Genomic DNA, 14,430 nt, shown 5'->3' with positions numbered 1-14,430 from the left:
GAGCCTTATGCTATGATTTGTGTCTGCCTGTACCTTTGGACAGACACTCAACACTGAGCTGTACCCTTGCTGTTCTTTGTCTTTGTTCAAAGACAGTGCTGTACCACTTGAACCATAGCTCTATCCAGTCTTTTGGCAGACTAGAGTCTGGGGAGGCCAGTAATTGAAGATAGGAGTATGAGGGACTAGAACTCAAAAAAGTAAAGATAACCCATCCTCCTCCCTCCCCCTTTTTCTTTGGTGGGTCATGGGGCTTAAACTCTGGGTCTGGGTGTCCCGAGCTCTTCAGCTCAAGGCTAACCTCCTACCCCTTGAGCCACAGCCCCACTTCCCATTTTCTAGAGATTAATTGGAGATAAGAATCTCACATTCTTTAATTCTTTAGTGCCCAGGCTGGCTTTGAACCACGATCCTCAGATCTCAGCTTCCTGAGTAGCTATGATTACAGGCATGAGCATTCCTGTCCAGCTCCCATCCCCTTTTTCTAGACCAGCTCCCTTCTACTTTTGTGTGAGACTTCAGGGCCCCTTAGGTCAAGGGGCCCTTACTGAGCTCTCACTATAACTTGCCTAATACACGTAGGGAAGTTTTGTTATGTTGATTATTAACTTAAAGGGCTGGGCATGGTGATATATATATATATATATGTATATATATGTATAATCCTTATATAACCCTTAGCACTGCAGAGGCTAAGACAGGATGATCATGAGTTGGAGGAGCTGTAACAAGTTCAAAGCCAGCCTAAGCTACATTGTAAAATCTTGTCTCAAAAAAAAAGTTTTTGTTAATGGTTTCTGTGGTTAATAGTTCATTTCTGTGTGCAGGTTGGTTGTGGTGTGGGAAACACAGTCTTTCCAATCTTACAGACTAACAGGTAAGAATGTTGTTAGGTTTATTCATATGAGAGAGTGAAAAACTTCCTGTTTGAGACTAGGACTCAAACTTGCTAGCTCTCTGATGCTTTATGCTCATCGGCAGGTGCCCTGCCCCCTGAGCCATACCTCCAACCCCAGGGTTTTATTTTCTAAACTATCAACTACCAAACTATAATCTAGAGGCATTGATATAGTATGAAGGACTTAGATATCTACATTATCCAATGTAGTTTAATTGGTTATCATGGAAATTAATGAAACTTAACAATCTGCTACAGTGTTAATGTGCCTTCCTCTGAGTTGCTTAAAACATGTTTATGTTCTGTTTCTCCTCTCTCCTGAGCTCTTGTAGAACAGTTAGTGACTAAGCTATCATTACCCATGGTAAAGTAGAGCTGACTTCCATGAAGGTGTGTCCAGTTCTGATGACAGCACACTGCTTCTGTACCTCACACACAGAACACTGCTGATTCCAGATGTTATGGAGATTTCCCCACACTGACCAATTCTCTAGCACTAGCTTAGTGCTTTGTAATATAGATCTGAGACCATCCATCTGGTGTTAACATCTTGTCACATGTGCTAAGGACTCATTCCCAATTATGATGCCGATTGTAAGCTGGGCACCCGTGGCTCGTGCCTATACTCCTAGCTACTCAGGAGGCTGAGATCTGAGGATCATGGTTCAAAGCTATGAAAGTCAGGAAAGTTTATGAGACTCCTGTCTTCAACAAACTACCAAAAAGCTGGAAGTGGAGCTGTAGCTCAAGTGGTAGAATACTAGCCTTGAGCAAAAGTGGCTCAGAAACAACTCCCAGGTGTTAGTAGTCACACTACATGTTTTTCCTTGACTTTATACCTTCCCAAAATGTCTTCACTCATTTCTGTTACACTAGTCTTCAAGATTTAGATCAGAAACATCTGGAAAACTTAACCCAATTAATGCAGTCCAGATATATAATTTCGTAGTCATTCTACTGTTACCTTAATGCCCATTTATTGTCAGGTTGGTTGGTGGTGGTTGTTGTTTGCAAGTACTAGGATTTGAATTCAAGGCTTAGTTCTCTACTGTTTTAACCATACCTCCAACTCGACATTTTTTTTTAAATAGATAAGTCTAGCTATGTGCCAGTGGCTGAGATTATTGGGATCAAGATTTAAGACCAGCCTAGGCAGAAAGAAGAAGCTTGGGAGACCTAAACGTAATAGGCAAGTGTTTTCTACCTATTATCCTAACTACTGGGAGCTAACATAGGTTAACCATGCTTGCCCAGTTGTATTCCAGACAGGAAGATGGTCTTAGCTCAAAAATAGGCAAAATGAATACTAGGTACACAGTAAATTGTAGAGTTATTCCTTGTTTTGTATTTTGATGTCTTTGGGATACATAATATTTCTGAATTGCAATTTTGATAGTTATTAAATGTATCTTTGTATTAATGCTTCATGATAAGACTTCAGTAATAAGCACAGAGATTTTTTTATCTTATTTCTCTTCGTTTCTCCACACTTAGGATAGTAGCCAACATGTTGTAACCCTCAGGGAGCTTTTGATGAACACATAAGTAGCAAATGTGATTGATTTCTACTTTGGTGGCCTCACCATATGGTAGAAGCAGGTAGACAGGCACAGTTGTATTCCTAGCATGGAGCAAGTGCCAAGGTAACTCCGAGAATATATGGGAATACTATTGTGCAAGCAATATAGAATTGTCTAGGTGGAAAAAAAGAAAACAACTAAGATTAGCCATTTCCGCAGGCCTGATAAATATGTATCAAGAAAGAATTTTGAGGGATGTGGGTGCAGCTCAGTGGTGGAGCACTAACTGCATACACAGGACCCTGAGTTTCAAACTAGGATTGCAAGCAAAAAAATTATATGTAATTTTTTAACCAAGACATATATTGTGACTAGTAGCAGTTCTTTGAACCCATCCATTGTTCTTTGCCGTTTGGTATTTTAACTCTGCCACGATAGATGTAGTCTACTCTGTAGCCTAATTGTTGTGTTGTTTTGTTTTGTGCTTATTTCAGTGACCCCGGGCTCTTTGTTTACTGTTGTGATTTTTCATCAACAGCTATAGAACTGGTTCAAGTAAGTACAATGACCCCTTTATAAATAATTGTTACTGATTGAGGTGGGGAGGAGAGATTAAAAATCAAGGTTACTAACTCTGTTTTTATATTGTATCCTAAAAGTAAAAGATTCCTTGAAACAGCCTGGAGCTGGAATAAAGAGCCAGACATGAATGTTGAATCTGCTGCTTACCAGCTGTAGAACTCAGAACAAAGTTCCTGACCTCTCCAATCTATGTTCTAAGTATTAGAATTAGATTTCTTCAGTAAATGTTCTTTGAATTGTAAGAAACTGGACATGTAGAAGCCCAAACTATGAAAAATTATGTCACAGAACCTAAGTACACTAGGGTAGCCCAGGCAGCAGGAGAACTGACACTCAGACCTGAAAAATGACACCATACCACAACAAGCAACTGCTCCATGCTGTCTCATTCCTCCCCTACCCCCCTTTTTTTTTGGTGGGGGCAGTACCAGGCCTTGAACTCAGGGCCTTCAACTTCATAGGCTAGCACACTACCATTTAGGCCATGCTGAACCTCAGTTTCTTGATGATTATTTTAGAGATAACATCTCATCTGTAATCCTAGCTACTTAAGAGGCTGAGATCTGAGGCTCAAGGTTCAAAGCCAGCCCTGGTACAAACAGACCTGAGACACTTACCTCCACTTAACCTCTAGAAAACAGGAAGTGGGGCTGTGGCTCAAGTAGTAGAATGCTAGCGTTGATAAAGCCCAAGGACTGGCAAAATAACAAAAAATTTGCTTGCCCTGTTTGATGCATGCAGGCCGATGAGAAAGTCACATTTTGGGGGGGGACTATGTATAGAGGGTTTACAATTACATTCATCAGGTAGTGAGTGCATTACTTCTCAATTCTTGATACCCCTTCTCACATTTTTGTCCCCCTTTTGCTCCCTCCACCCCTCCCAATCATCTTGTTTTCCTCCCTTCCCTATTTCAAATAAATAAATATACAATACACCAGGTAACAAAGTCAGATGCAGTCGCCACATGGGGGGAGGGAAAGGGGGACCATGTCATGAGAAAGGGTATCAATGTTTGTGAAGTTATGCACCTTCTATCTGGTGAATATAATGTAACCCTTCTATTAATCACAATAAAAATATTTTTTAAAAAAAGATTAACCATAAAGGGAAAAAAAAGAGAAAAATAACTGCATATAGTACATTGAGAACAAGTATCACAAATAAAACTGAAAGTCTTTGAGATTCTTGGTTTTGTTGTTTTGTTTTGTCTGGATAAGGTATAGAGGTGCTGTAGTTACAATCACTAGGTAGTAGGTGTGTTACTTCTCACACATTGATACCCCTTTTCATGTTTTTTCCCCATTTCCCTCCCCCCATCCCCAGTTTTTTGTTGTCATTTTTTGCCAGTCCTGGGGTTTGTACTCAGGGCCTGAGCACTGTTCTTGGACATTCTACCACTTGAACCACAGCACCATTTTCAGCTTTTTCTATGTATGTGGTACCACTAGGCCAAACTCCCAGCCCCAAAGTCACAATTTTTGAGAACAAAAGACATGGATAGGGACGATGCCCTAGGGTGTATCTATCTATTGCCTTCATTCAGGATGCTGTTTGCATAGGAGACTCTAGAATTGCTATCGTTTGTCTTTCTGCTTATGGGATACTTTCCTTGTTTATCACTTGCTTACCTGATCATTCCTTAATTCATAGATCTGAGAAATGCAGAACATATATCAAATTAAGAATGGGGGACTGGGGCCAGGAGTTTGGCCTAGTGGTTAAAGTGCTTGCCTAGCATGCATGAAGACCCGGGTTCGATTCCTTGGTACCACATATATAGAAAAAAAGCCTGAAGTGGTGCTGAGGCTCAAGTGGTAGAGTTCTAGCCTTGAGAAAGTCCAAGGACAGTACTCAGGCCCTGAGTTCTAGCATAAGGACTGGCAAAAAATAACAGGATAAAAGCCAGGCATGGTGGCTCATCTGTAATCCTGGCTACTCAGGAGGCTGAGATCTGAGGATCAAGGTTCAAAGCCAGCCCAGGCACAAAAGGACCTGAGACTCTTATCTCCAGTTAACCTCTACAAAATGGAAAGTGGTACTTAGCTCAAGGGTAGGATGGTAACCTTGAGCTGAGGAGCTCAGGGACAGCGCCTAGGCTAAGTTCAAGCCCCATGTCCCATTAAAAAAAAGAAAGAAAGAATGAAGAAAAAATGAAAGTAAAGCTGAGCTTAGTGCACATACCTGTAATTGCAGCACTTAAAAGGCTGAGACGCTGATGAGTTTTAAGGGCTAGCCTGGGCTGTATAATGAGCCCCAGCTCTAAAAAACAAAGATGTAGAAGATCTGGGCAAGTTAGTTTTTGTGCTGGTTTGGTTTGATTTTGCTTCCATACTAGTAATTGGAATTGAAGTCATGGTAGGTTAACCTACATTCCTAATCCTTAATTGTTTATGTAACAGTCTCTTGCTGGCCTTGAACTCAAAATCTTGTTGCCTGTTTCTTGAGTACAGTAATTAGAGCAATGGTGTTCAATTTTAGCAACACCAGTTCTGCAAGGTCTTCCTGGGTTATTTTGACTCATATCCTGTATGTCCCCTTGGAAAACCTCATACTGCCAGGGCTCGATCCTGCAACCCATTTACTCAGAAGGCAGAGAACAGGAGGATCTTGTCTTAAGACCTGCCTGAGCAAAATGCAACCACAACTTGTTCCCAACTGATAATCAGGTGTGGTGGTATCCATCTAACCCCAGCTACAAGGGAGGCATGTGTAGAAGGATTGTGGTATCCTAATACCTAGAAGTACATCCCTGGGCTGGGAGTGGCAGCAGTGACATTTAAAGGAAGGCAAGCTTTTCTCCAAATCTGTTCACATGATCTTACCATTGTATCTCCCCGTCTGCAGACAAATTCAGAATATGACCCTTCCCGCTGTTTTGCCTTTGTTCATGATTTGTGTGATGAAGATCAGCGCTATCCAATGCCTAAAGAAAGTCTTGATGTCATCGTTCTGATATTTGTTCTTTCAGCAATTGTTCCAGACAAGTAAGTTTTAAATCCCTTAGCCCAGGATCTAACAAAGATAAGACTTTGGCCAGACCATGAGTTAGGGTTGAACCCTAAATAAAGAAGATTTTCGTTATGTACTAATAGACATGAAGATGTTATACGTCCATAGTCCTGGCATCCACCCTATTTCAGCCTCTGCTGTTGACTGCTGGCTCTGTTCTTCCTCTCACCTACTGGTACTCTCAGCTGTGGGTACCACAACTGTTAGAGAACATCATGAGTAGCTTTTTAAATGCCTAAAGTTATTAACTGCACAAATTTTACATTGAACCTCAACAAATTAGATCTCTGACGTTTAATATTTTTGTAAAACTGAAACAGAATTCCATAAAAGCATGTTTATGCAAAAAGGAAGTCAAACGCTGTACCTTAAAAGATACTGTTACCTGAGTGCCAGTGTCTCATGCCTGTAATCTTAACTACTCAGAAGGCTGAACTCTGATGATTATAGTTCAATACCAGTCTAGAAAAGTCCATGAGACTCTAACCTTCAATTAACCAGCAAAAAGCTAGAAGTAGGGATGTGGCTTGTGACTCAAGTGGTAGAGGGCCTGCTGAGCAATACTGCCAAAGTAGGCCCTGAGTTCAAGCCCCAGTATCAGCACCCACGCACGATAACCTTAAAGACTTGGGTGCAAGGGACTAGGAGTGTATTCCAGTGGTAGAATGTGTTTTTCAGCATGCCAGAGGTCCCAGGTTAATACTTAAACCAGGGTAGGAAGAGCCTGCCTTGAATAGCATAGCATGTACAGGCTTTTGTAGTCCTAGTTACACAAGAAGCTTTTAGGGCGAGCCTGGGCAACGTACCAAAACCCCAGCAGATACATAAAATCTCATGTGTATCAGTATAGTTTCCTAGGTGGTCTTGTGAAACTACTCAGAAAAGCAGGATCCAAAAGATTGTGGCATCATTTGTTGATCCAGTGCCTGATGACTGACCCTGCCTGACTCCAGTGAGTCAGGACAGAACAGGGCCATGGGCTGGGCATGTACCAGTATTATAGACAGACACACCCCTACACTGGGGTTAGTACAGGTTCTTAGAGACCTTAAACATCTCCTCATTCTGTACATTGAGAGCCAGCAGATGATATAAAAAAGCCAAATAGTAAGATTAAATAGGACAACATCACCATGGTCACTGCACTCAACAGGAACCAGAGGGTGAAAGGATGGGACCAAAGTCCTACAGTCCTCTTTGATAACACATCCCTAAAGAACTCCCATTAGGTCCCACCTCATGAAAGTTTCTTCCATGGGCTAGGGAGGGAGATACGTTGGAAGGGATACTCTGATCAAGATGTGCTATGCCCATAAGAAGTTTCCACCCTTTCCCAAAATCACCAAGCTGAGGAGCCCTTAATCTTTGGGTCAATGGAGGACCTTCTAGATTCAGCAGAGCAGAGCAGTTGTAAACGTAAGACACTGTAGTGCTCGTCTGCATCCTGATTGTATCACCAAATAACCTTTTGGGGTTTTTTGCTCTGGCCACTGGGGTATATGAGTTGCTAGAGTTCCTCATGCTGGATGGTTAGGGCTCCTAGACTTCCATGGGAACACAGGGCAAGAGCACTTGACAATGCCAGGACCAGGAGGCTTTGGACCAAATGAATGTGGAAGCCAGGGGCCGGTGGCCCATATCTGTAATCCTGGCTGCTCAGGAAGCTGAGGTCTAAGAATCGTGGTTCAAAGCCAGCCAAAGCAGGAAAGTCTGTGAAACTCTTATCTCCTATAAACTACTAGGAAAAAGTAGCAAGTAATGCTGTGGCCCAAGTGGTAGAGTGCTTACCCTTGAGCAAAAGAAGCTCAAGGACAGCGCACAGGCCTGGAGCTCAAACCCCAGTATTGGCTCAGAAAACAAAACAAAAAAAAACATGGAACTTTCCCCACCACAGAGCCCTATAATAGAGCAGATTGTCCTTAGATCTGTTCCCACTGAAGAGAGACTGTTACTGAGGAGAGGAGTTACTGTTTCCATGTTGGTGTGAGAGTTAGTAGGTCCTTAGTCTTCGGGATATGCTCCAGGGAAAGGAACTCTGTCCTATAAGGCTGATCTCATTCTCTACTGCCCCACAGGATGCAGAACGCTATCAGTAGACTGAGCAAACTTCTAAAGCCTGGAGGGGTAATGCTTCTGCGAGATTATGGTCGCTATGACATGGCTCAGCTCCGATTTAAAAAAGGTATGGTGGGTTTGCTTTCAGACTAGAGAAATGGGTCAGTAGAAAATGGCTCTAGACTATAAAGTTATTATGTAAAGCCATCAAATATTTGCAGTAGAGAGGTGATATATTTTTGAAGAAACAATAAAGATTGTATAATCTTTATTTTCAAAATAACTACTTTAGAAGAGCATTTTAGAAAGACAATAGGGCTGGGAGTGTGGCCTGGTGGTAGAGTGCTTGCCTAGGATGCACGAAGCCCTGGGTTCAATTCCTTGGTACCACATATGCAGAAAAGGCCAGAAATGGTTGCTGTGGCTCAAGTGATAGAGCCCTAGCCTTGAGAAAGCCCAAGGACAGTGCCCAGGCCCTGAGTTAAATCCCCAGGATTGGGGGGGAAAAAAAGATATAAATTGTACAGATAGTTTTCAGTGTATGTAACAAATTTCATTAAAAAGTTAAATAGGGGGCTGGGAGTTTGGCCTAGTGGTAGAGTGCTTGCCTAGGATGCACGAAGACCTGGGTTCGATTACTTGGTACCACATACCTAGTAAAAAGCCAGAAGTGGGGCTGTGGCTCAAGTGGTAGAGCCCTAGCCTTGAGAAAATCCTGAGACAGTGCTCAGGCCCTGAGCCCAAGCTCAGGACTGGCAAAAAAAAAAAAAAAAAATAGGCATCAGTGGCTCTGAAATCTGAGGATTGCACTTGCACTTTGAAGCCTGCCCAGGCAGAAAAGTCCCTGTGAGACTCTTAATAAACTGGTCAGAAAAGGCTGGAAGTGGCATTGTAGCTCAAGTGGTAGAGCACTAGCTTTGAGCAAAAGAAGCTCAGATATAGCACCCAGGCCCAGAGTTCAAGCCCCAGGACCAGAAAAAAAAATTAAAAGAGGGCTGGGACTGTGACTCAAGCCTCAGGCATGTGCGTGTAATCACAGCTACTTGGGAGGCAGAGATTGTGAATAAAAGTTCTCAAGACTCCTCTTCCAATGGTTTGACACAATGCTGTCATCCTAGCATACAGAAAGTTCAAGTAGGATTGTCAGAGCCCAGGCAAGACTCTACCAGTGCAGCTTCGTGTGTGCCAGTGGATTGTGTCTGTGATCCTAGCTCAGGATGCTGAGATCTGAGGATCATCATGGTTCAAAGCCAGCTTCAGCAGGAAAATGTGAAACTCTTATCTCCAGTTAACCATGAAAAAACCAGAAGTGGAGCTGTGGCTCAAAATGGTAGAGCGTCAGCCTTGAGCAAAAACAGCTCAGGGATGGTGCCAGGCCTTGAATTCAAGGAGGAGGAGGTGCCAAATTGTAATGCAACAGAAGTAGCATAAGGGAAGGGGTGTCCATGATAAGAACAATAGGACTCATCACTGGCATGAATTTGCATGTGAGCTCATGGAGAAACATTTGAGAGAGCTAGCACCAAAATGGTAGTAGTAGCTTGATCAGTTATATTGTATGGTTTTTTTCTGTGGCATGAGCATGGTGGAATTGTAAGCAGATGGACAGTGAGGGCTACATGGCCCTCCTTGTCTCCAAAAAAGAGAGGAAAAGTGAAAACATGGTTCTATCAAATAATTCTAGGCTGCAGAGTTAAGAATTGCATCTGTACTGAAATTCACTCCCATGGAGCTGCCTGATCTTTTATACATTCCACTTGTGAAATCAGTGTCTTGTTGCATACTCAATTATTCAAGAAATGTTTTAACCTGTCTCTGTATTTTTACCATGTTACCCTACAGGTCAGTGTCTGTCTGGAAATTTCTATGTGAGAGGTGATGGCACCAGGGTTTACTTCTTCACACAAGGTATGCAAAATGTCAAATTTATTTAAACTAAAAGTTCCTGAACCACCTGGTCAGGTTTGTGGTCTTCAGTGTATTTTCAGACAGAAAATCATCTACTCCCCCTACCCCCACTTTGCAGGCTGCCTTTTCCCTGAAGATCCCCATCTCTGCCCCTCCCCCACTACTGGAGCCATTCTGAACCACTTACTGTCCCCAGACGCTGCCCTTTGCCACTGTTTTGCTCTTCCTTTTTATTGTTTTGTTCAAAATGGAAACCTGCTTTTATTTTTTTATTTTTATTTTGTGTCAGTCCTGGGGGCTTGAACTCAGGGCCTGAGCATTGCCCTTGGGCTTTCTTAAGGCTAGAACCCTACCACTTGAACTACAGCACCACTTCCAGCTTTTTCTGTGTATTTAATACCGAGGAATCAAACCTGTGACTTTGCGCGTGCTAGGGAAGCACTCTACCACTAGGCCAAACTCCTGGCCTCAAGCCTTTTTTTTTTTTATGACTCATCTCCAGTACTGTTAGACTTCTGCACGAGGCTGGGCTTTAGGTACAGCTGTAGCAAGGTGAGTCATTTCCCCTAAGCTCCAGGAGCTACTCTTCTCTATCACCTTCCCTGTCCACAAGCTAGGCCTCTACCAGTACTTGCATACTTCCCATTCCTTTGATGGGTCACAGATACTGAACTTTTGGCTAAAGCAATGAAAGCTTTCCAGGGAAACAATGTTTTGACATTCATATGTAGATTTTTGCGTATAATTTTTGGTGTCGTTTTTAGGGGCACTGTGTTGTTGAAATAGGGTCTTCCTATGAAACCCACCTGAATTTACCTGTCTCAACTTCCCAACTGTTGGTATTATAGCCCTGTAACACCATTTCAGGTTGAATTTTTTCATATAAATTTAAGGTTTCATAAAGCCTGGGGCAGGGGGGAGGGAGGAATTAACTTGTTTTTATCTTCTTAAAAACTCCTTCCCCATGGCCAGGAGTTTGGCCTAGTGGTAGAGTGCTTGCCTAGCATGTATGAAAACCTACATTCAATTCCTCGGTGCCACATACATTTAAAAAAAAAAAAGCCTGAAGTGGTGCTGTGACTCAGAGTTCAAGCCTCAGCACTGACGAAAAAAAAACTTCCCCTCAGAAATCTGTAGGTTCTAAGTTGCCCTTCTGTGAAGGGTGTTTTCCCCAACCTGTCAGAACAACTAGCTGGTTAATGCATTATCACAGCAGTCTCTCAAGTCTCTCTCTCAAGTCTCTCAGCTGCATTTAACCTGGGAAATGCCTTTTCTTCCTTCCTTCCTTCCTTCCTTCCTTCCTTCCTTCCTTCCTTCCTTCCTTCCTTTCTTCCTTCCTTTTTGTTTTTTTTCTTTTTTTGTTGTTGTTGTTTTTATTTTTATTTCCAGTCCTGGGGCTTGAACTCAGGGCCTGAGCACTGTCCCTGAGCTTCTTTTGTTCAAGGCTAGCATTATGCCACTTGAGCCAAAGCGCCACTTTTGGCTTTCTCTGTTTATTTGGTACTGAGGAGTCGAACCCAGGGCTCTGTTTGCTTGTTGGTAGGGCTTGAACTCTGGGCCTGGGTGCTGTCCCTGAGCTCTTCAGCTAGAGATCTAGCCATTGGGCGCGCACGGTGGCTCACACCTATAATACTAGCTAATTAGGAGGCTAAGATCTGAGGATCAAGGTTCAAAGCCAGCCCAGGCACAAAAGGACCAGAGACTCTTATCTCCAATTAACCTCTAGAAAACAGGGAAGTAGGGCTTGGCTCAAGGATATAGGCTTGAGCTGAAGATCTCAGAGATAGCTCCCAGGCTGTGTTGAAGCCCATGTTGAGCCACAATACCACTTCTGGTTTTCTGGTAGTTAATTGGAAATAAGAGTCTCATGGACTTGTTCCCTGGCTGGCTTTGAAATGGGAATTCTCAAATCTCAGCCTCTTGAGTAGCTAAGATTACAGGTGTGAGCCACCAGTGCCAGCTTTCTGGCAAGTTTTATTAAAGAAAAATTATGCACTGTTTATTTTTCTCCAGTTTGTTCTGGCATGCTCCTAAGGGTATCAGAGTCTTCTAGATCAATGATAGCCAGTGTGTACACTGTAGTATTTCCCACATGCTGTGTCCACTTCAATATTATTGCCCCTATAGCAATGGACACCAGTTTTGGCCAACATAGCATAGTATTCTATTTCAGATTTCCTCAAGGCTGGGCACTTGTTGGTGAGAATGACTAATTTCCCTTTGCCTGGTCTGATCACCTTCAGAGTCTGCTTGTACCCCAGCATGTTCTTTCCACTTTTCATAACAATTTGGAGTCTAGAGTTGATTAGCTCCCGATATTTTTTCTGTCTTCTTGGTGGCCACCATCTTCCTGCCTTGGGTACAGGAGGATTCCCAACCAAAAGCAGATGACAAGATGGCTGGGTAGAGAGAAAGGAGGAAATGCCTTTTCTTCACAGGAAAATCCATAAGTATCTCCTCTTTCCCACCCAGATGAGCTAGATGCACTTTTTACTACAGCAGGACTAGAAAAGGTACAGAACCTGGTGGATCGCCGATTGCAAGTAAACCGAGGGAAACAGCTGACAATGTACCGTGTCTGGATCCAGTGCAAATACCGCAAGCCTCGGATGTCCGCTACCAGCTGACTGGCACCCACTCTTGACCTGGCACCAGCTCAGTGGGTTTGAGGTTTTTCTAAGAAGAGCTTCCATAAACAGCAACTCCTTGACAGTGGACTTCAAAATACTTTATATCATTTACATTTTTTATCAGTGAAGTTTATTAATATATACTTGTTATTTTGCTAGCTTTTTATTTTTTGTGTGTGAGAACAGGATTCAAACAGGATGTATTGATGCTTTATGCTCGTTGGCAGACACCCTCCCATTAAAACTGAAGTTTTGTATTTTAGAATTGTTGATTTTTTTTTTTTCCTGGTCATGGGGCTTAAACTCTCTGAACTTTTGCTCAAGGCTAGTGTTCTGCCACTTGAGCCACGGTGCCACTTCTAGCTTCTTCTAAGTTGTTTATTGGAGATAAGAGTCTCATGGACTTTCCTTCCTGGGGCGGATTTAAACCACTATCCTCAAATCTCAGCCTCCGGAGTAGCTAGGATTTACAGGCACCTGGTGGAATTGTGAAATTACAAACAAGGAATAGCTGGGATTGTAGTTCAGTAGTGGAGGACATGCTTAGCATGCACAAAGCCCTGGTCTATCTCCAGCAAAGAAAACCATAATAGTATCTGTGCTGGGCCGTTGTAGTTGATACATACAAAGATAACTAAAAGACTTACTAAATCTGCAAGGAAGCAGTTTGAAGAAATTATCTGATTTAGGGAGTTTTCCTTAGGAAGAGCATCAGAATGTATCCTGTTGGCAAGGAGGCACAAACTTTGTTCTTTTTGCAAGTCCTAGGACTTGACCTTAGGGCCTGAGTACTGTCCCTGAGCTTTTTGCTCAAGACAAGCACTCTACTACTTGAGCCATAGCTCCACTTCCAGCTTTATGTGTTTTCGTGGTACTGAAGAATCAAACCCAGAGCTTCATGTATGTTAGGCAAGCACTCTACCACTAAGCCACATTTCCAGCCCCTACACAAACCTTTAATCTCAACATTGAAGGCTGAAGCAGAAGAATTTTTAGTTCAAGGCCAGCCTTGGATGCTGTATTAGCAAGACCCGGTGCCAAAGTAAGTAATGTAATATCTTTGATAAGGAATTACTCTTTATCTCCATTTTAAATCTTACTGCTCTAGGTTTTAGCACTGTTTTCTCTAGTGTGTGTCTAGAAAGAATTTAAAAGGATGACGAGCTCATGTGGCTCACACCTGTAGTTCTAACAGTAGAGGCTCTGATCTGAGAATCACAGTTCCAAGCCAGCCCAGATGGGGAAGTCTGAGACTCTTAGCTTTCAGCTAACTACCAAAAAGTCGTAAAGGGAGCTGTACAAGGTAGAGTGCCGGCCTTGAGCAAAAAAGCTCGTCAGCACTGAAACCCTGAGTTCAACACACACACACACACACACACACAGTAATTGAGGGGCCTGGAGCATGGCCTAGTGTTAGAGTGCTTGCCTAGCATGCATGAAGGCCTGGGTTCGATCGATACCTCAGTACCACATACACAGAAAAAGCTCAAGTGGTAGAGTACTAGCCTTGAAGAAAGCCCCAGGGGCAATGTTCGGTCCCTAAGTTCAAGCCCCAGGACTACTAAAAAAAGTAATTGAAAAACACTACTGAGGCTTCAGCTTTAAGACCTTATACTTGATAGGTAAGAACTGTATTACTTCAGCCACTGCAATCCCTGCTTTTTTGCTTTTATTTTGGAGATGGGACCTAGCAAACTTGTGCTGAGGCTGGCCTCAAGCCTCCAGATACCAGCTCCCTGGGTCGCAAAGATCTAAACTTGAAGAAAAGAAGCAAGACTGTTGCAGAAATCATAAATTTTTTTCTGAACTGTATGAATAAATTGCA

At 42.8% G+C, this 14,430-nt stretch overlaps 1 protein-coding gene and 1 pseudogene across 2 annotated transcripts in view; one reads left to right on the top strand and one right to left on the bottom strand.

The window, feature by feature from the left end:
* The window catches only part of Mettl2a (methyltransferase 2A, tRNA N3-cytidine), a 17,119-nt gene extending 2,689 nt beyond the window's left edge, over positions 1-14,430 (top strand). For both annotated transcript variants that reach the window (XM_090349993.1, XM_090349995.1), the window contains 6 exons: positions 828-877; positions 2,913-2,973; positions 5,848-5,987; positions 8,088-8,194; positions 9,910-9,975; positions 12,448-14,430. In XM_090349993.1, the coding sequence (XP_090206119.1) occupies positions 828-877; positions 2,913-2,973; positions 5,848-5,987; positions 8,088-8,194; positions 9,910-9,975; positions 12,448-12,602 (579 nt within the window). In that variant the 3' untranslated portion in view covers positions 12,603-14,430. The remainder of the gene's footprint in view (positions 1-827; positions 878-2,912; positions 2,974-5,847; positions 5,988-8,087; positions 8,195-9,909; positions 9,976-12,447) is intronic.
* Positions 11,975-12,321, bottom strand: LOC150051198 (large ribosomal subunit protein eL30 pseudogene; annotated as a pseudogene).

The sequence above is a fragment of the Megascapheus bottae genome, chromosome 17 (genome assembly GCF_031878675.1).
Source record: "Megascapheus bottae isolate mThoBot1 chromosome 17, mThoBot2.hap1, whole genome shotgun sequence".
NCBI lineage: Eukaryota > Metazoa > Chordata > Mammalia > Rodentia > Geomyidae > Megascapheus > Megascapheus bottae.
The sequence above is the reverse complement of the archived record's forward strand: the minus strand, read 5'-3'. Positions and strand labels throughout refer to the sequence as shown.